General features: G+C 37.5%; 1 protein-coding gene across 1 annotated transcript in view; it reads left to right on the forward strand.

The window, feature by feature from the left end:
- The first annotated feature begins 336 nt into the window (after positions 1-336).
- LOC123247426 (cytochrome b5 reductase 4) overlaps positions 337-22938 on the forward strand; it is a 103319-nt gene continuing 80717 nt past the window's right edge. Inside the window, exons 1-2 of the mRNA XM_044676316.1 lie at positions 337-414; positions 4970-5123. Of these exons, the coding sequence (XP_044532251.1) occupies positions 340-414; positions 4970-5123 (229 nt within the window). The 5' untranslated portion in view covers positions 337-339. The remainder of the gene's footprint in view (positions 415-4969; positions 5124-22938) is intronic.

Here is a 22938-nt window from a genome sequence, read left to right on the forward strand (position 1 = left end):
TGGATTCTATTCTGGAGACGTCAACCTGAACTTCAGCTTGAGAGCATGCGCAATTCGCTCCATGGCTACACCCTCGCCTAGCTGCTGTCCTGGTTTCCCCTCCTCTCTCCCGCCCCCTTTCCCTCCCTTCTGCTCATGCGTCTGAGCCCCGCCTGCGGAGGCTGCGGCGACGTGCTGCGTCATGGTGCGCTCCTCACCTGGAGACGCTCTGACGACCCCGGAAGTGGGCCGGGGGCTTGGTCACTGCCCGGCCGCTGAGCCGGAGCAGTGACCAAGAGGGCAGGGCAAGTTCCGACCGGCCGCTGTTCCCCGGGCCGAGCCCGCTCCAGAGATTCCAGGATGCTGAACGTCCCTTCCCAGGCTTTCCCTGCCCCCGGCTCGCAACAGCGCGCCGCCTCCGGGGGGCGCAGTAAGGTAAGCCCGGGAAGGCCTGGCCCCGAGACCCTGACCCTGCGGATGCTTCAGCGGCCCCTCCCGAGTGGGGCCTGCTGCTTCTCTTCCTTCTCCCGGCCTTTTTCTTTCCCACCCGGGAGCCCCCGAGTGCCCTTGGTCGCCTCCCTGCGCTTTCTCCCTCATCTTCCTCACCATCTCCAGACCCTTTCCTCTCTCTGACCAACCTAAGCCAACTGAGTAGCCGCCCTAGGACCGAATGTGGGCTACCGTCCTAAACTGAGAGCTCCTTTGAGAATAGGGTCTGCCTTTTGCCCTTTCTTCTGACCCCGGCGCTTAGCAGCGCCTGGCACATAGTAGGTGCTTAATAAATATTTCGAATGCTTGATTGATGGATAAGATGCTGGCCATGTTATCAAAGACTTTAAGGGCATGGAGGAAGGCCATTTAATGGGGAATTGGGGAAGGTGGAAAGGTCACACGTTCAAATAAGGGTTGTACCACAGAAAGTGTGAACAGAGTAAGAAAGAGGACCAGGGGAACATGCTAGGAGATATTTTGAGAAGCGGATTGAATGATTTCACTTTAAGTTGGCCTACTGGGGCCTTGGAGGATAAGAGGGAAATAGGAGTGCAGGGCATTGACTATTTTCTTCTCATCCCCAGTTCTTGGGATTATAGAATGATACTTTGGAAACCTTAAATCCTCATATCTGAAAGCGACTAATAATAGACAATGTTTACATAATTATGTGCTAAGCACTTTACAAATAACTCATTTAGCCTGCACAACAACCCTGCAAGATAAGTGAAGAAATGAAGAAATGGATACAGATAGTGGTTAAATGATTTGCCCAGGATAACAGGGCTACACAGCAACTGAGACTAGATTTGAACTCTGGTCTTCCTGACTTCAAGCCTAGTATTCTCCACTGTGCCACCTATTCTTATTCTTGCTTACATTTGTTAAGCCACTATTAAGTGCCAGATTTTGAGACTAAGAAAAGCACCCAACTTAATCTTTTCCACCTTTATATTCAGTTGCATTAAAACTATAAGTTAGGTAAATAGGTAAGAGTACAAAGAAGTTCATTCAAAATATATAATATAATACTTTTAAGATTGCAAGGGACTTTATATCTGCCATCATATTTAATCTATACTCAAAATAATGTGAGAGGGCACTGGTGAAGGATGGGGATTAGGGTCATAGTTGTTGTATAATTGAAGAGATCTTAGAAATCCAGATAGCCAAACTCCCTAATTCTAAAGAAGAAACAGAGGCCTAGGCAACTAATAAGCAACTCTGCTAAGTTGCTGACTGAACAGAGAAAGGCAAAAGACAGTCCTTGCTTTCAAGGAGTTCACAGTCTAGTAGAAGAGGCAACATCAAAACAGCTTGGTGTAAACAAGATAGATAAAGATAAATTAGAGATGATCAATTGATACATGACACCAATATTAAGGGGCATGAAATTTTAGCTGGGATTTGAAGGAAGCTAGGAAAATCAGAGGGTAGAAATATGGAGGGAGAAAGAATATTCCAGTTTGGGGAATGGGCTGTAAAAAGGCATAGAGTCAGGAGACAGACTCCCTTTTGTGAGCTTTAATAAAGGAGGCCAATGTTACTGTATTGCAGAATATAAAAACAACAGTAACTTAACATTTTTATAGACTCTACTATACACAAATAAGTGCTCTACTGAAGAAGGTGTGAACAATTCAAGAGAGAGGTTCAGTACCTACTATAGACACTGTGATAAGCATTTTACAAGTGTGTCATTTGCTCCTTGCACCTAATAGCACCTTGTAGGTGTAGGTATTATTATCATTCTAATTTTACCATTTAGGAAACAGGCAAATGGGTTGAGTGGCTTCCTCTAGGCTACCTAGCTAATAAGAATTAGAGGTCAGATTTGAAATCAGGTCTTCCTGACTTCCAGACTCAGTGCTTTATCCACTCTATTACTTGGCTACCAAAATATGTGATGAGGAATAAAGTGTAAGAAGACTGGAAAGATAGGAGGGGATCAGGTTCTGAAGATCTTTGAATGCTAGAGAATTTTATATATGATCCTGGAGGTGGTGGAGAGCCACTGTAGTTCATTGAATAGAGGGGTGACATGGTCAAATCTGTACTTTAGGAAGACAGATTTGAGTGCTCAGTGGTGGATGGACTAGAGTAGGCAGAGACTTGAGACAGTCAAGATATTTCAGTGGTTCAAATGTGAGGGGATAAGGGTCTGCATCAGGGTGGTAGAAGTATCAGAGAGGAAAAGGGGGCAATGTACCAGAGATGCTACACAGGCAAAACCAATAGGACTTGGCAACAGATTGGATAGGATTGTTAAAAGACAGTGAGGTGTCAGGGGTGACACTTAGGTTTCCAGTCTGAGTGCCTGGAGGATGGTGATGCCCTTGACAATAATAGGAAAATTCAGGAGGGGAAAGATAAAGCGTTCAGTTTTAAACTTAATTAAATTTTAGATGTCTTTGAAACATCCAATTTGAGAAGTCTGATAGGCCTTTGTAGATTAGCATTTGGAGAAGTGAACCTGGAGGTTAGGAGAGAGTAGGGCTGGATAAATTAGTCTGAGGATCATCAGCATAGAGGTTATGATTGAAACTGAAAACTGATGTAGTAGTATACTACTGGAGTAGTATAGAGGAAGAAGAAAAGAGGACCCAGGACACTCTTTGGGACACTATTGGATGGGGAGGGCCAATACTTTGATAGAGATCCAGCAAAAAAAACCTAGGAGTTGTCAGAAAGTAGGAAAAGAACCCAAAGAGAAAAGAGGCATGCAAACAGAGAAGAGAGCATAAAAGAGAAGAGGGTAATCAGTAGTGTCAAAGACTGTAGAGAGGTAAAGAAGAATGAGGTTTGAAAAGAAGCTATTAGATTTCGTGATTGAGAGATCTTTAGTAACTTTAGAGAGAGCGGTTTTGATTGAATGATGAGGTAGGAAGCAAGAGTGCATAGTTAAAAAGAGTGAGAAGAAAGGAAGTGGCGGTATCAATTTTAGATGGACTTCTCAAGGAGATTAGCTATAAAAGATCAGAAGTGATATGCAGCGATTACTAGAGCATGTGGACAGATCAAGTGATAGGTTTTTGAGGTTTGGGGAGACCTGAGCATGTTTTTAAGTGATGGGTCCAAGGTCCAAGAAAGTGGGTTTACCAGAGCTAAGCCAACTTTAGTGGAGAGCTTTTAAGTCATATCAAAATTAAATGCCTATTATGTGTCAGGCACTGTGCTTAACATAGTATATTACAAACGACAGTGGGGATACAAAGAAAGGCAAAAAACCCAGTCCCTGCTCTCAAAGAAGGAACAGTCTAATGAGGGACAAACAATAGTATACAGCTCTAAGTATTATTTTATGATTATATCCATACAACTGACATATCACATATTATTTGTAGTATTAAAATAATGCTATTAATTACCAGAATATAGCTAGGCTCCCCCTCCTTATGAGTGTTTTTGCTGTGTCTACATGAGTTTTGAGAGAAATTGTAACTTAATTTTGAATAATTGAATAATTTTTCTGTTTCCCTGAAAGCTAGATAAAAAGGGAAGGGAAGGACTATTGGAAGTCTGGCTTAATGAGGAAGATCTGTTTTTGTCCCAGAGTGGAAGAGTTTGTTTTCTGGTTCATTACTTTCTCTGTTTAGTCAGATGGTAGCCAAATTATATTATGAAAGAAATTGATGTAGATAGAATGACGTAGATCAGTGTTTTGCAAACTGTTCTGCGGGGAATTTTGATGTTAGCCATATTTTTTCCTAAGAGACTGTTAAAATATACATAATATGTATTGCAGTTTTCCAGTATGAAAACAGGTTTCAATTTCTGTTATGTACAAACTCCCTTTTATCATAGGGAGCTATTTCATTTCCTCAGCATCTGTGAATTCTGTCAGTGTATTTCAAACACAGATGTTTTGTGTTGCCAATTTTGCTTGAAAAACATTGGAAGGGAGCCAAAGTATTAATTAATATTATCTACTATGATTTGGGGAAATGAGGTTAAAAAAGTACCTAGATCTAGGCAAAGTAGTCTTGCATTAGAAGATTCTGAAAATGTATTATTTCTGAAAAAATTCTATCAAAGCTTTGAAAATTGCTAGTTTTACTGTTTACCATTTTCTCATCATACATTTTGTTTCTTGACGGTTTCTTTATAGATTCAGTTTCTATAAAATCCAGATTTTATAGTCATTCCCTCAAACCATTTTAAGTTTATTTCACTTTTCTCAAATATTTTCCTATTAGCAGATCCAATTATGATAAAACTATTTAGATGACTTACAGTTGTAAGTTCAGTTTTCAGTAAAAAATTCTGGTACAAAAAGAACAATTCTGAAGCTCTTTAGAATTGTTTGGAATAAGATTTTGACATGTTGGAGAAGTCTGAATTCTTAGATTTGAGTTTTAGCTTGTTGCCAGGGAGTTAATAAGAGAACAGAAATGTGGACTTGAAGCAGGGAAGGGGAAAAGGGAACCCATAGGAATGAGTCATTCACAAATAGAAACATTTTTAGTTGATTAGAAAAGAAATTCTTCTTCCTTTTGAGGTACCTTTAAAACAAGGCAGAAGTCTTATGGATTGGATTCGACTGACCAAAAGTGGAAAGGATCTCACAGGACTGAAAGGAAGATTAATTGAAGTAACTGAAGAGGAGCTTATAAAACACAACAAAAAAGATGATTGTTGGGTATGCATAAGAGGTAAGCCATTTTTATTTGCTTATGGACTTACTGTAGTTTGCAGCAAGAGACCTGAATGGTGTGTTAATAAGGAAGGGAATTCATAAACTAACATTTTTTTTTAAAATCCCCTTATACTTGAATAACAGTAGGAATTAAGTTGTGCAACTTTTTGCTATACCTTGTAAATAGTTTTGCAAGAAGCCATCTTGGGCTAGGACAGTTGCTAGTTGCTAGTTTGGATTGTAGAATTCAGGGGTTGGCATGAGCTGGTATGAGACCAAAAAGATTTTTTAAAATACCCTATAAATAGAAGCTGAATCCTAATCTCAGTGTCTTAGTTATGAGAAACGGTGGGTGGGTAGGTTCTTCAAATCGACTCATAGCTATTTCATAAGCTAGGGTTAACTTATACCTTTTAGGGCTAGTTACCTGGGCTCTTCCAGTGACATCAACATCTATTGCCAAAACATCATCATTGATCTACAAGCTTCTCATTAACAACAAGAAGATAATCACAGAAGAACAATCCTAATAAGAGTAGCCAACTTGATCTGAGCTAAACCTAGTTTAGGCTAGGCCCAGTGGCTTGGCTGAGGCTAACCAGCCTGTCAGGCTCAGTGTCAACATCATCTGAAGATATGTTATCAGTTTATTTAGTTTAACAAGGATTCAGGATTTATTCCCAATCCCTCTTCCCTTTCTACTTTAACCCATCCTTTACCCATCCTTGTTTTACTTTCATTAAAGAAGTTTAAAATAAGAAACCTGTTACTGACCTGATCAGCTGCCAAGATTCTTAGGTGATAAGGTGACAGTTGAAGCTTAGCTTCTTCTGTTTAAAAGTTCGATCAAGTCATCATTTATCTCTTATCATCAAGATCAATATTATAATCATCAAGTTGCAGTCAGATTAAAATCATATTTAGTAATTTAAGTTATCTATACTTATAACATCTAAAAGAACTGGGTTTACTTTATTGGAGGTTAAGGAAAGGTTATTTACTTCCTCTTTGGTCAGCTGTGAAGGAGGAACTAATTGAGTGCTGGGTTCTATCACCTGGTTCATCACTGACCTTATCTAGCAGCAAGAAACCTTATCTAGGTTTCTCAATCCTGTATTCATCAACAATACCTGACTGTGTTATTCCATTTGGGAAATAGTTCCCAAACCCTCCTTTACAACCTTGAATAATTTAACATACACACAACTAGAAGGCAGCAAATTTCTCAAATTGAAAACATATTTTAAATTTACTTGGAAAGGAACAACATTTTAATGTTGTAGAAGAGTAAAATCAGGTATTCGTCACCTTTTGTATTTCCAGTGCTTGGCTTAGTGATTGGTACATAATAACTTTTATATGCATTCATTTCTCATTTCTAGATCTTGCCTCACACTGTTCCTTAAGGCTTCTTCTTCCCCCATTTCTGTAATTGAAATTCTAGTCCCAGTTCAAATACCACTAAATTGGTGGTCCTGAACGTCCAGGATCTCACACTCCTTTGAATTTGCTCATTTGTAAATTCCAGTTCTTTATATTCTCTTTCTTTGTTAAATTCTTATAGACTATAAATTCATTGAGAGCAGAGACTGTTTATGTTTATCTTTGTATTCTCCATACTTAGCACAGTGCCTGAAACATAGGAAGCACTTGTGAGTTGTGTACATATGCTTATTAGATTATGTTTCTTAGGGTAAGGACTTTGTATTATTTATTTTTTGTATCTCACACAATATCTTGGATGTATGGACTCATTAAATTTTTTTTGGAATTATATTGAGATTAGTCCCGAGTACCTTTAAGAAATATTTGAACAAGTATGCGTTGATTTGCATTTCATTTTACAAATGAGATAAATAGATAATTTTCTATACCATGTTCAGGTACACAGGGTTAAGAAAAGACTCTTAAAACAGTGTCCCTAAATGAATGCTTCTGAATGGTGCTTCATATTGGGTAGGGTATAATGAGAACTTCAAAGTCTTATTTGCTTCGGTAATCTAACCTTGTTTCTCCTCCTTAGGTCATATTGGAGGAGAGGCTAAGGGAACAATTGATATAACTCTAATAGAGGTGAATAAAAAACTGACTGCTTTTGTTCTACTTGTGTAGGACCCTGTGCATTCAGATAAACCTGGAAGAAGGCTATGTCTAATTTCCTTTGAAATCTTGTTTCAGTATTGTTCTGTAGAAGAAAGTAATGAGTGAGTCTAATGACTAATTGATTAATTAAAGGAGAAATTGTGCCCAGTGTTAGCATATATGAGAATTTGATGAATAATAGTTTTAGAAAAGTTGAGATTCCAAGATAGATAGGTAAGATTTATAGTATTATTAGGAATGAAGAAATATCTAGGAATAAGAGTTTTGTGTACTTTTAAATTCAGTTTATTTTTTAATAGTATAGTATTGTTAAAATGGTAAATGTTTCAATTTTGGTATGCTATATTGGGAGATTATGAGAATGGGAGATATTGATTTGTTTAGGTTCCCAGTTAACTAGTAACTAATGGTTCCTCATTGTACTCTCTCTGTAGAACTCCAAATAATTTACTCATATGAGTAACGAAAGCTTAGCGTAGCGAAACCGAGATTTGATTCCTCCTACCTTCTTAAAATAACAACATTCTGCAAATGGGCAAATAGCCCTTCTCCATTTGGCTTAGATGACAAAGGCTTTACTGTGGTGTTATGTGTGGCCATTAAACATCAGCATTTCTTTTTAATGGGGGCAATATTAGTAATGTTTTATTGGGTCAAGAAATAAGAATAAGGATTGTGTGGAGAGCACTTTGAATTCAGGGTTAAATACACCCTAAATTATGTCAAAAATGGTCAGTTTGGATAAAATAATTTCTAAAAGTGTGACTTTTCATAGCTGATGATGCTGCATAAAATCCTATATGATAGATAGGGTCTCGCAGTTAGTTTTTTTTGTTTTTTAACATTTATTAATATTCATTTTTTAGAAAAGTTAACATGGTTACATGATTCATGCTTCTACTTTCCCCTTCACCCCTCACCCTCCCCCCACCCCTGGCCGATGTGCATTTCCACTGGTTTTAACATGTGTCATTGATCAAGACCTATTTCCAAATTGTTGTTAGTTGCATTGGTGTGGTAGTTTCGAATCAAAATCCCCAATCATGTCTGCCTCAACCCACGAGTTCAAGCAGCTGCTTTTCTTCTGTGTTTCCACTCCTGCAGTTCTTCCTCTGAATGTGGGTAGGGTTCTTTTCCATAAATGCCTCAGAATTGTCCTGGGTCATTGCATTGCTGCTAGTACAGAAGTCCATTACATTTTACCACAGTGTATTGGTCTCTGTGTAGAATGTTCTTCTGGCTCTGGTCCTTTCGCTCTGCATCAATTCCTGGAGGTCTTTCCAGTTCACATGGAATTCCTCCAGTTTATTATTCCTTTGAGCACAATAGTATTCCATCACCAGCATATACCACATTTTGTTCAGCCACTTCCCAATTGAAGGACATACCCTCCTTTTCCAGTTTTTTTGCCACCACAAAAAACACGGCTATAAATATTTTCGTACAAGTCTGTTTATCTATGGTCTCTTTGGGGTACAAACCCAACAGTGGTATGGCTGGATCAAAGGGCAGGCATTCTTTTATAGCCCTTTGAGCATAGTTCCAAATTGCCAGCCAGAATGGTTGGATCATTTCACAACTCCACCAGCAATGCATTAATGCCCCAGTTTTGCCATATCCCCTCCAGCATTCATTACTCTCTCCTTCTTTCATTTTAGCCAATCTGCTAGGTGTGAGGTGATATCTCAGAGTTGTTTTGATTTGCATTTCTCTAATTATTAGAGATTTAGAACATTTTCTCATGTGCTTATTGATAGTTTTGATTTCTTTATGTGAAAATTGCCTATTCATGTCTCTTGCCCATTTATCAATTGGGGAATGGCTTGATTTTTTTATACAATTGATTTAACTCCTTGTATATATGAGTAATTAGACCCCTGTCAGAGTTTTTTGTTATAAAGATTTTTTTCCCAATTTTTTTCCCTTCTGATTTTGGCTACATTGTTTTTGTTTGCACAAAAGCTTTTTAGTTTAATATAATCAAAACCATTTATTTTACATTTTGTAATTTTCTCTAACTCTTGCTTGGTTTTAAAATCTTTCCTTTCCCAGAGATCTGACAAGTATAGCATTCTGTGTTCATTTAACTTATTTATAGTTTCCCTCTTTATATTCAAGTCATTCACCCATTCTGAATTTATCTTGGTGTATGGTGTGAGGTGTTGATCTAAACCTAATCTCTCCCATATTGTTTTCCAAATTTCCCAGCAGATTTTGTCAAATAGTGGATTCATGTCCCAAAAGTTGGGCTCTTTGGGTTTATCATACAGTCTTGCTGATGTCACTTACCCCAAGTCTATTCCACTGATCCTCCCTTCTGTCTCTTAGGCAGTACCATATTGTTTGGATACCGCTGCTTTATAATATAGTTTAATATCTGGTAGTGCTAGGCCACCTTCCTTCACATTTTTTTTCATTATTTCTCTTGATATTCATGATCTTTTGTTATTCCAAATGAACTTTGTTATAGTTTTTCCTAATTCAGTAAAAATGTTTTTTGGTAGTTTGATAGGTTTGGCGCTAAATAGGTAAATTAATTTGGGTAGAATGGTTATTTTTATTATGTTAGCTTGTCCTACCCATGAACAATCAATGGTTTTCCAATTGTTTAGATCTAGTTTTGTTTGTTTGGAAAGTGTTTTGTAGTTGTTTTCATATAATTGCTATGTTTGTTTTGGTAGATAGATTCCTAAGTATTTTATATTGTCTAGGGTGATTTTAAATGGTGTTTCTCTTTCTACCTCTTGCTGCTGTGAAGTGTTGGAAATATATAGAAATGCTGATGATTTATGTGCATTTATTTTGTATCCTGCAACTTTGCTAAAGTTGTCGATAATTTCTACAAGCTTCTTAGTTGATTCTCTAGGATTTTTTTAAGTAGACCATCATATCATCTGCAAAGAGTGATAGCTTAGTCTCCTCATTGCTTATTTTGATACCTTTAATTTCTTTTTCTTCTTTAATTGCTACTGCTAGTATTTCTAGTACTATGTTGAATAATAAAGGTGATAATGGGCATCCTTGTTTCACTCTTATTGGGAAGGCTTCTAATTTATCCCCATTGCATATGATGCTTGTTGATGGTTTTAGGTATATACTGTTTATTATTTTTAGGAATATATATATGTATATATATAGATATATACATATATACATATATGTATATGTATATGTTGTTTTCCTGGTATTGCTTACTTCATTTCTAACCCTAAATTCATTTTCAATCCTAATGCTAGATATATTTGGACAGGTTAATCACCACATTGATTATAGAGGGGTGAATTTTTTGGACACAATGACAATCAGAGTCTATTATTAAGCGACAGAGCAAAGTTTCTTAATTTGATATCCATGAACTTTTTTTAAGTATTTTGATAATTTTATTTCAGTATTATTCAGTTTTCTTTTTTAATCTTATATATATCTTGTGCATTTAAAAACATGATTCTAATAAGTAGTCCCCAGACTTTACTTTTGATGAACTCTATATGTGTAAGTACCTTGAGATCAAAGACAATTTCTTTCTTTTATTAGTATCCCCAGCATCTTGGTCAGTGTCTTGCTTATTAAAATGTTTGTTGTCTTGATTTGAATTCTCATCATATAGCAGTGACCAGTAATGGAATAAAATCTAAAATCTTTTTGGTCCTCATGCAAGTTATTAGCATTAGATAGCCAGCCATTAAATTTTTTTAAAAATTAATTAATCATTATTATTTTTTTTTTACCAATTACATGTAATAACAAATTTCCACACAAGTTTTCCTAAGTTATATGATTGAACTTATCTCCCTCCCTCCCTTCCCTTTACCTTCCCAGTGCTTAGCTGGCCATTTTGAAAAGAGAGTTTACAAAAAGTTTTGAAGGGATGTTCAACAGTTCTGTTACTTGGGGAAAATAGTTTCTCTTCTTAAATATTTGGCATACCTCCACTTCCTACAGTGGAATGAGTAAAGAGTTTTGTAGGGATAGGCAGTCATCACTTAGGTCAGGATCTAAACAGTTATGAAGGTGAGTCTTCTGGGATCTTTTTTTGCTTTATGTGATTAAATATTTGAGAGTGGCTGGAGCCACTGGATTCAAGCTAGTGAGGACTCTGAAATATATGAAATATGGAATATTATAGCATAATAGGCCAATACAGTTAAAAAAAAAGCTTGTCATCAATAGAAATGTAAGATCACAGGGTTTAGAGTTAAGGCCCTAACATCTGTTAAAAGAATGAGTGGAGAGAGCACACACTCACATGCAGACCTCTGTGTGAGTGCTACTGGCAGAAGGGTTATGCCTCTCCCCACTTGACAGGCTCTGCTGGGACTGAGCCTGCCAGTCGTCTCCTTTCAACAGCTGCCCAGGCAGGGAACTACTGAGAAGTTGTGTGTATTGTCAGCTTCTCTAGTTCCTCAAACCTGGGGTTTGGTTTGAAAGTTGATATGGGCCATTGGTGCACTGATTGGATAATGCTAAGAGTCTGACTGCGTGACTATCTTTCCTTTTCCAGTGGCTTTAGATATATTCACCACTCAGGAAAGGCATTTCAGTCTTTGACTTGGTAATAAATAACTATATTTAATTCTGGCTTAACAGGGTTAGGAACAAGGGAAAGGATGGAGGATCTGGGAATCCTATCGCTAATTATCTAAATAGATGATCAAAGCTATAGAGATTGCTGGATCAGGTAGAGGCTGGAGATTCTTCACTCTCTCACTAACTCTGGCTTGACTTGGCCAGAGCTAAGCCAAAAAATAGGGAAGGCTGTTGATGATCTTCTTGAATGACTATGGTGCTGTTTTTCTCTCTCACCTTAATTGATGATAGATATAATAGCTCTCTAGGTCTCTCAGGCAAGATAGTTGAATTGCAGATATAGGGCCTACCCTCCCTCTTGAACCCAAGATTGTTCCAGAATGAGCTGTCTTGTGCTGTGCATGATGGGTATTTATAGGGTTGGCTCCAACTGACTTTTGGCCCTGGCTCACGGCAGCTGGGGACATAACAAGGCCTCCAACTGACTATCCTGTCACTCAAAGTGGTGTCCATCTTGTCCCAGAAATTCATTATAATACATCTAAACTAACTCCTTAATTTTATCAGTGAAGAAGTAGACCTAAACTAGTTATGACTTCCTCAAGCTCATTCAGAAAATAAATTGCAGAGCTAGTTCTTTTCAAACTGCATCTCATGTTCCTTCTATTTATCCAGGCTGCCTTATATGATTCTTTTTTTTTCAGAAGCTGTTCTGAAGGTAAGGAGTGTCCTAAAATCATCAATCTTAACTGCCTCTGACTAGTAAGCTTAAAATCTCCAGTTAGACCATATGATATATAAACCAAAGGCTTTGAAAGGATGTTTCTTACAAAAGAATTTGAACTTAATAAAGCTATGTCTTTCCTGAAATCCATTTCAAATGTTTTCTTGATAACTTTTCTGGGATTTGAAGGGTTCCCTCATAATCTAATAAATTATCCTGTTAATCTATTAGATTAGGTCTAGAGCAATGAAGACTATTTTCTGTGGGTATTTGAGAAGATATGAGAGAGGACTACATAAACTTTGCATAATATTTCATGTAATTTGAGAAATAGTTCCATTTAAATCTTTATATCATCAGTTGTACTATTTTAAGTATGTGTGAGTGATTTTGAGGGATAGAGGAAGGGAGATGATCTCTTCCATTTTCACCTAAAATAAGGATCAATATAAATAGGAACAGCTGATTATTAAATAATGTTGGCTTCTTGGATAGAGAGCCAAACAAATCTCAAGCACCTATTAAGTACTTGTTGCAAGCCCAGTCCTAGAAGCTGAGTGTACAAAATCAAATAGCCCCTACTTCAAGTGAAAATTTTCATAGACTCATCCTTTAGATTGTTATTTTGCATTATTAGGTGATAAATGGGTTTGGCCAGGTATTTTCCTTTTGGATTTAGTAGAAATAGTCTGGTTTGTATTATGCAAGTAGATATGTTCTATAGATAGTTGGATGTGAATTTTTGGAGTTTGGAAGAGATGACATGACTGGAGATAAAGATTTTGGGAATCATCTTCCTAGACATAGCAGTTGAGGCCTTGAGATGGATTAAAATTGTTTAGGGAGAAAGTATAGAAAGAAGAGTGCCCATAGGGTTCTGTAGAGCATCTTCATTAAAAGTCCAGAAAAAGTAGGAGGAATCTATATATAAATCAGTTAGGAAGGCTTCATCTTTAGACATACTTGGTTGATTTTGTCAGGAAGCTGAATCATGAATAAGAGAAATAAGTTTTTGTTTTATGTATCTGCATGAAAGTAGCATGTTACAATAGAAAGTTGTCCTCAAAGAGTTTGGGAGCCTGAGGTTCAAGTTCTGACTCTGTCACTTTGGATAGTCACATAAATTATTGTGCCGCAGGCAACTCTACAACTCTTAAGTTAAAGAGCAACTGTCCACTTGCATAGAGGGATTTCTTTCTCAGTTCCTAATTCTACTCAGTTTTCATGACCTGCTATTCCATTCTACTTCAGCTATGCAAAGACTTGATTATATCTTTAATCTTGCCACAGTATTCCAGTGTTGATTACTGATAGTGTTCTACTTCCTTGTTCATAGATTCCCAAGTTCCTTTGTCTCATCATCATCACTTATCATTACATCTTTCCTTTTGTCTTACAGACCATAATTTTCTTCTTTGTTGTCATAACCTCTATTCCTTCTGTCTCTCAATTCTTTCCAGGCCATCTCCCCTGCACTGGCTTCACTTTCTTCAATCTCTTCCTAGGTTTTACTGTCAAAGTTGCCAACATTCAGTCACCAAAACTTGAAACCTCATTCTTGATTTCTCATTTGTCTCACATATCTAATCCATTGCCAGATCCTGTGATTTCACCTTTCAGAACATTTCTGTGCTGTAAATCCTCATCACCTCTTGCCCAAATTATAGCAAGTAGCCTTTAGTTGGTTTCTCTGTCTTAGGGCTCTTACCAAATCCAGGTGATCCTTCTTTTTGATACTAAGGTGATTTTTTTTTTTAAGCTTAATTTAAGTCTGACCATATTAACTTCCCCCATTTCTCTGAAACTCCAGTAGATCCTTGATATATTTAGGATCAAATATAAATACTGCATTTAATATTTAAAGATCTTTTTAATGTACCCCTTTCTTACCTTTCAGGCCTCTTATACTTTCCTTTCTTACACTTCTCTATTTCTCTTTTCCAGCTTCTCCAACCTATTTGTAGTTCCCTAAACATGATACTTTTCCATTAACCATCTTCATGTTTTTTTCCCCACTAAATCTCCCTTACCTGGAATATTTTTCTGCCTTTCCTCCCCTTGCCTTTAGTTTCTTAGACCTTCAACACTTAGCTCAAATCCCACATACTTGAGGGGACCTTTCCTGGTGACCTTAGCTATTAAAGCTTTCTCCATTTAGAGTCTCTTCCATCTACTCTGTATATATCTTGTTTCTACTTAGTTGTTTGAATGTTATCTCCATTGCTAGCATTTAAGTGCTTTCAGAGCAAAGACTATGTTTTTTGCTTTCTTTGTATCTCTAGCTTAGTACAGTGTCTGGTACTACTAAGAGCTTAATTAGTGTTTATTGACTTGATAGGAGTTCCCTATAGCAAAGAAATCACAAGTCTGGTACTATATGTACAACAAACCTATTATATGGGGTATCCCAAAAGTCTTAGTGTAGATTATTAAAGCTTAAACTTCACTATGCATTCAGTATAGCATATACATCAAGTTGCTTATAAGTTAACATTGATATTATGTGTTATTTTTATGACCAATCTGTGTCTCTTTTTTTTAAAACCTTAACTTATGTCTTAGAATCAGCTAAGTATTGATTCTAGGTAGTGGGGGTTAAGTGACTTGACAAAAGTCCCACTGCTGGAAATGTCTGAGGTCAGATTTAAACCCAGGACCTCCTATCTCCAAGTGTGGCTCTTTATCCATTTAGCCACCTAGCTGCCCCCTTACTTTGTCTTGATCAAAGTTGCCTTGTAAGAAGTGTATAGTTAGAAATATCTTGAATCCCTAAAAACTACATTACCCAATCTTCCTTTCTGTATTACCTACAATGCTTTTCCTTTTGTCTATGTGTGGTCACTTTTTGTATAAGTTCTGAGGCTCTGCCTTGTTCTTACTCTTTTTCTCTTGGGAGCAGGCTGGTTAGTACCTTTTTAGTGGTTTTTTAAAAAAATATTTATAAAGATTTATTAATATTTAACTAGAGAGCTAGGGAAAACAAGGAATGTTCACCACTCAACTCAGGTGGAAGAAAGAGGGCATGGCCAAGCGAACTCAAATTATACAGACCGTGTAATGACACACTTATATGAAAGGCAAAAGGAATTGTGGGTAATACAGAAAGGAATTTTGGGCATTGCAGTTCCAGGGGTTCAAGATTTTCCAACTATACAGAAGGTTGTATAATAAAAGAATCAGAAACCTTGAATCTAGGGGAAATTTGAAAGCTAGATCTTTTATAAAGTCAGTTAAATATTTATTTAGCGTAGTGCTTACTATGTGGCCTCAGAGAAATATTAGAAAGTGGAGTTGTTTGCGCTTGTTTTCCTAACTCTGGAGCGTATTTTAAATTCTTAGTAATAATGTACAGAAACACCCTTAGAAATGGGAAGAAAGCAAAGCTACCTACCTTTGGAGACTTGGGATTATATGACTCATTGCTGTCTTTACTTTTCCATCTGGACTGAGATGAAACAACATTATAGTTTATCTGTATTAGGGGAACTCATTTATGAACTTCCTTTCTAGCCCACTTGAAGAGGATAAGGTCAGCTTGTCAATCATGTGCAAAGAATAATTATTTTCTATTATATGGTAAATGAGAGTTTAGGTGAGTGCGAGTCAGCCTAGGGATCAAGTTATTGGCAGAGGGATTTGAAAGAAAATTACATTAAGGAACTGAGTGGTTAGTTTTATCAGTTAATATGAATATCAACAGATAAATCTTTTGAGCAGATATTTGAGTACAGGTATCCCTTCCGCATTGTAGAGGTTAGGGGCATGACTCCCACAAGATCTGGAAAATCTGCAGCAATATTTTTCTTTCATATTCTTTTTTGCAAATTTTAACTTTTGATTTATTTTAACATTAAAGAAGAAATTGTGTATATTTATGGTATTGAAAGATAACACGTTGATGTTGTACCATACCATACATATATTTTATGCATTTTGGAGTTTCTAATTTTTCTTTGTCACCTGCTGGCTTTCACATGTTGTCTGTGATTTCCACAAAACTCTCCCCAAATTCCCATTCAGTTTCTATGCCAAACCTTGATGGTGAAAGTTGAGATATGGAAGGGGTTACCTGTATTCAGTGGAGAATTGGACTAAGGTGGCAAATAGGGAAGTTAGAATTGCCATCAGAAAAAAACCTTCTATTGAGTAGGAAGCCTTATGAGGAGTTAGGGCTCTATTTGTTAATCTTAATGCTTTGAATCCCAGAACTGCCTTTTATAAGTTGCTTTTCATCTTTGGAGAAATATTCAAGAACTTAAGTCTTCAGTTAGCTGCTGGTACTCAATAAACTTCTTTGCAAAACTTCTTTGCCAGACTTCATACATTCATTCATTTGTTCATTCAACATTTATTCAATGCTTACTTTTTGTGGTGTCCTGAGCACCCTGATATTCACAGAGTCATAGTCTTAGAGCTGGAAAAGGATTTTAAAGATCATCTTGTCCAGCAAACTAATTTAACTGATAAAGGAACTGAAACCCTGAGAGAGCTTGCCCAAGGTAACAGTAAGCAGCAGAGCAAAGGCTTGAACTAATGTTCTGACATTGTCTGTTGCTTTTTCCTCTGCTGACAACTCCCATTATTGGGTCAATTGAGGAAAGGAAAAACAGGTAACAGACCAAGTGCTATACAGGTATTCACGAAAGATAAAATTTAAGAGAAAGACCTCTGTGTAAAGACACTACTGATAAGAATTACACAGGATGAGTAGATTGGTTGTGAAGCTACTGCTTCCTGCCCCTCATTTTAAATAATTTTAAAAAGAAACAAGCAAATCAGTGAATTTTTAACAACTAAAATGAGTTAAAAATAAGTTTTAAAAAGTTATAGAAAAAAGGATCATTAAGAGCCAAGCAAAGTCTTTTAGCATATAGCTGTAAACTTGATGTTGGTGCTTTAGGGAAAGTGTTACACCCTTTGGTGTGTGTCTCAGGCATTATACAGTAATCTCTCCAAGGAAAAGAGGAACCTGTAATTTGTCTGGGTCATATTAATTCCTTTTCTAGGGGGGGAGGAATGGCACCTTCCCTTTAGCCACATATAAAACTGGTAAAAAGCAATAACTCACAATTTTGTACAGGATGCCCCAAAAGTTGTAGTACAATTTTAGAGCTTTAATAGCTTAAAGCTGTGCTGAGACATTTGGAATACCCTTTAAGGGTTAGAAAATGTCTTGCTGAAATCCTGAGATAGGTATTACATTTAGGTAGCTAGGTGTGGTATAGTGGTTAGAATGTTGGTTTTGGAATCAGGAAGACCTAAATTTAGATCCTGATTTTAATACTTTATTTTGTAGCTGTGTGACTTTGGGCAAGTCATTTAAATCTTTCCAAATGAAGTAGGAGATAAAAGCACCTACTTCACAGGATTACTATGAGAATAAAATTAGGTAATAATATATGTAAACCTCTTTGTAAACATTAAGAATGCAACATATGGAGGCAGCTAGGTGTCTAAGTGGATTGAGAGCCAGGCCTAGAGACTGGAGGTGTTGGGTTCAAATATGGCCTCAGATACTTCCTAGTTTTGTGACCGAGGGCAAATCATTTAGCTTCATTGCCTAGTCCTTACCACTCTTCTGCCTTGGAACCAATACACAGTATTGATTCCAAGATACAAGGTAAGAGTTATTTTTTTAAGTGCTATATGTTCACCTCTTATTTTTTTCCCCATTTTAGAGATATGGAAACTAAGTCTCAGAGATAAGACTCATTTCCACAAAGCTAATAAGCCTTGGTGTTAAAGTTCAAAGCCATGTCTTCTGATTCAAAGTCTCAAACTTTTAATGATATTTTTCTGTTTTTCTCTTTTCCTTTTTTACAAAATGTGCACTAGTGAAATAACTGTTGTCAAACTTTAAAAGTAGCCTCCATAGTTGAGCTTGCAGAGTGCTTGGCATAGAGTAAACACTGACATTAATTATCACATTGAATTGAATTAAACACATCTCCTATAGATCTCCTTTGTTACTTTACTGTTAGTTTGTACTTTAAAAAACTAGTAACATTGCATTTATTTTAAAACATTCTATAATTCAAATATTTCATTAATTTAGTTTGCTTCTCTCTTATTTCCTCTTCCCCAGTTAATTTATCATAGTAAAATTTGAATATATATTTTGTCTAGAGATGAAAATACTTTAAAAATCTTATGTAATTCCTTTGCTGAACACAAGATGGCAAAATGGTCATATTACTTGTAATCTTGACAGTTTGAATTAACTATAATATACCATTTAAAAAGTTTTATACCATTTTGTTCTTAACTTTATGTCAGATATGTCAGTCCTTTGAAATATGTTGCATATAGACAGATGGTTCTGTTTTGATGGTGCCACTCAGTTCATTAGAGTTATTCAATTTTTATTCCAGCTTCCATTTAGGTGATAAGCATTGTCATGGGGAATGGCAGCACATTAAAGGTAGTTGAAAAGGAATGAAGAAGGAGAGGTATCCATAATAGGGAAAGGTGGAAAAGTGGTTTAGAGAATTGGGAACCTAATGGAGTAAAGGTGAGCATGTCTGACCACTTCATTTGCCTTTTCTGGCTCATTATCCATATTATGCACCTATAGGCAACTAAATGGCACATATTGAAACCAGGGCTTCTTGACTACAGGCTTGGTGCTCTATCCATTGTGTTGCCTACCTGTCCTGACTATGTCTCTTAATGGTACAGGTGGAGGAAAAAAACAGTATAGCTCCAGAGCATGAAGAATCGAATAGTGTTATATTGAATCTCTGGGAGCTTGAAGATCACCTTTGATTGACAAATAAGTCAGTTGGATGGAATGTTCCCAGGGAAGTCATGCGAAAGGCAGGAGGAGGGGCAGTTGAGAATCCTGAAGGGATTCTGGGTCTTTGACCTGTGCTGAGGCTGCAGATCGGTGGATCCTGGTCTTGGAGTGAGAGGGTGCAAACATCTCTCTGCAAACTCTTCCTGTACTTGAGATACTGTGCCAACCTGTACCTGACCACCACCTTGTTGTCTACTGCCCCTAGATATTAGGAGTTTCATCATCTAGATATCTAGGTTTCCCAGGGCCCAGGAGGGATCCGGGAAGTGGGCAGGAGACGAAGAAGAGGGTGGAAAGGGTGGAAATAACTCAACTGTAAGGCTGAAGATCTATTGAAGAAGAAGTCAAAGATATCCCAGCAGTTTACCTACTCTGGTTTAGTTCTGGCCAGACTGAACCAGAGGGAAGCTACATTGATTCTTCATCTGCTAGCAGTTGAGATTTTATTAGTAACCATTAGAATAGGGTCTCCTATACCACAGTCCTTTACCCTTATCCTTCTTGTTTAATATAAAGTTTAAAGTACCTTCGTAAAGCAGTTTCCAAGCTTGTTTTGGGAAGGGAGAAATCGCAGTCAGAATACAAGGCGTTATCCTAGCTAAAGAGCCCAAATCAACATCAATTAACCCCAGGTGGGTCCTGAAGGGATATACCTCTTAGACCTGAAGGATCCTGCCTGGGCAACTGTTATAAGGGAGAAGGGTCATCTTATTTCTCTCTGTACATCAATTTACCATCTCAAATAGATCAAGAGACCTCCCATAATTATAACAATAGCAATCAAACAGCAAATATTTATCATGTATCAACTATATTCTGGATACTATTTTAGATTTTTGGGATACCAAGGAACAAAATAGTCTTGACCTTCATGGAGCCTACATTTTATTAAGGGAAATAATACGTATAAAAAAAAACAAAAGATATGCAGAATTGTAAAATGAATACAAGGCAATGAGTAGGGAAAGAAGTAGTAGCTAGGGGTGGAAATTGGGAAAGGCTCATATGGGAAATAATATTTGAGTTGTACTTTTGAGCAATCTAGGCGTTCTAAGAGGGAGATCTGAGAAGAGAGTGCATTCTAGGTCTGGGGAATAACCTGTTCAAAGGCACAGAGACAGAAGACAGAATGTCATATATGAGAAACAGTCAGGAAGGCCAGTTTGGCTGGACCAAAGAGTATGTGAAAAGGAGTAATGTTAAGCCTGGAGAAATAGTTTGTGAAGGGCAAGGAGCAGTAAAGAAAACCAAGACAGGAAGAATATTTGGACTAAACCAAGTAAATAGAAAAGAGATCTGTGATGAAGGTGACTGAAGTTTTGAAAACATTGAGAATTTGGTTTTCAAGACATCTGAAAGAGGGGAAGATAAAGAATTAGAAAATCATGGTGTATTTTTACTGTAGAAAAAAGGCTCTGGAGAAAACAGTGACTATCAATCCCTATTCCCACTTTGTCATCTTTACAAGATCTTTGTAAAAATGATCTCCATAACTTTTGATTGTCCATGATGAAAATATAAGGAGGGGAAAAGTAGCTTTTTTCAAATAATATACTGTGGCAGTTCACATTATTACAACTACACATTTGCTTGAGAAGTGCATAGAATATAAGATAATACTTGTTTTAAAAAATATTTGAGTAGCACAGAATTTCCTTAAAGTCTTTCTTTCCAAAAGATGTTAAGATCATATGAAATTGCTTGATAGGAATAATTACAGAGATACCTATGTAATTCTCTAATTATTAATATCAAGTAAGTCCTAAAACAGGAAGAAATAATGGTTTCTAAAAGTGTTTGTTTCTTAGAGGGACTGTTAAGCTCTGAGTCAAGTTGTAAGAAGGATTCCCTTTAAAAGTTCCAGTGGTTCTTGCTTGTGTGTGACATTGGGTTGATTGATTAAAGCACCTGTGCAAGTGGTGTCGCTTAAACTAGAATTTGACCTAACAATCCATAGAAGGAAAATCAAGAAGGTAAAGAATGCCCATCATCTAGACCAGTGATAGCAAACCTAAGACCCAAGTGCCACAGATGGCCCATAGAGAACTCTCTGTGGGCACAAGGCTGCTCTCTTCCCCATCTCCACTGCATTTTTTTTTTACATCCCCTGCCTCTCCACCCATCAGACCAATGAGAGTGCACAGGGGGTAAGGTGGGTGGTTCACAGCTGAGCAGGAAGGGAGTAGAGTGCTCAGGCTGCTCCCCTACGCCTCTTTACACTTGCTGAGGATATGTCTCACTTGCCTATCTTCCCAGCAGCCCAGTGGGTGCGCTTCCTCCCTTGTAGGGTGGGGTGGCATGGGATGGACACAGCATTTTGTCTGGAGAATGGGATGGGAACAAGCCTGGCACTCTGTCTCTAAAAGATTCACCATCACTGAACTAGACTGTGATCTTTCACGATATAAGGCCTCACAGGTACTGCCATTTGACAAGGAGACAGGCCTACAACTGAACAGAAGAAGAACATGGGCTGCATTGCATTTGGGACAACTCTACCTGTACATGCACCTTCACTGATTTCAAGTTTTCCCTTGAAATAAAAACCCATCTTTTTAACATCAATGTTTTTCTGATGGGATGTCTATGATACCTTCTATCTATATTACCATGGGCAAGCCACTTAACCTCTTTGCACCCTCTGGCAACTCTTTTAAGACTCCAAGTTAGCTATAAATTGCTGATCCCTATTGGTGGGATATTCAAATCTGAGTTTCCCACACCATCAAAGTCTTAGGTTTGGATGAAAAACAATAAAAAAATTCTACTGGGATATGGCTATGAATCATGGAATGCCACAGTCACCAAAATAGTAAAATTGTGGCTAACCCAAAAGTCAACTGGGGAGATGTATGACATACTACCAGTGACAAATTGTGCCTACAAAATTATGTAAAAAAAACTTGTAACCAGTCTATAGCCAAATCATAAAACTTGTATAGCCTTGGACACGGTGATCTTACAACTAGACACTAAAGAAATTTTAAAAAGAGGGAAAGAACTCTTATAGCAGTCCTTTTTATTTTACAAAGAACTGGAAACTAGGGGGTGCTCTTCAGTTGGATAATGACTGAACACATTTTGGTCTGTGAGTATGATGGAGTATTATTGTGACATAAGAAATGACAAAAGAGATTAATTGAGAGAGATCTGGGAAGACTTATATGACTTAATGAAGGGTGGAATTCTGGGAAGATGGGGGCTTAGACACAGCAAAACTCCAGACCTCTGAAAATCCTTCCACACTGATAAAAAATAAAGTGCTTCGAGGGGACAGAAAACTAAATCTAACAATAGGATAGAACTGAGGGATTCTCCTGCTGGACTCAGCTCAAGAGGTACGTCAAAAAAAAGCCTGAATTCTTGAATTGTTGGGTTCAAGGGAAAGGAAAAAGGAAGATCCCAGGACCCCTCCCCCACTTGCTGTGCTGAGTCTGCAGTGGTTCCTGAAATCTTTGGGCGGGCAAGGGCACTAGGTGTCTTGCTGGCACAGCTGTGCCAGGCTCAGGGCATTAAACAGACAGCAGGGAGGTGGCTGGAGGAGAAATGCAGAGAGGGCAGCCTAGTCACAGCCAAAACGCTCCATCTTGCCAACCCCCCACCCCCTTTCTCTTGAGGTTTTGGTCTCAGGGCACATCCAGCTTTGCAGATCAACTCTGCCCTGGCTTAATCTTATCAAAT

This window comes from Gracilinanus agilis, chromosome 4, assembly GCF_016433145.1.
Source record: "Gracilinanus agilis isolate LMUSP501 chromosome 4, AgileGrace, whole genome shotgun sequence".
Classification (NCBI taxonomy): domain Eukaryota; kingdom Metazoa; phylum Chordata; class Mammalia; order Didelphimorphia; family Didelphidae; genus Gracilinanus; species Gracilinanus agilis.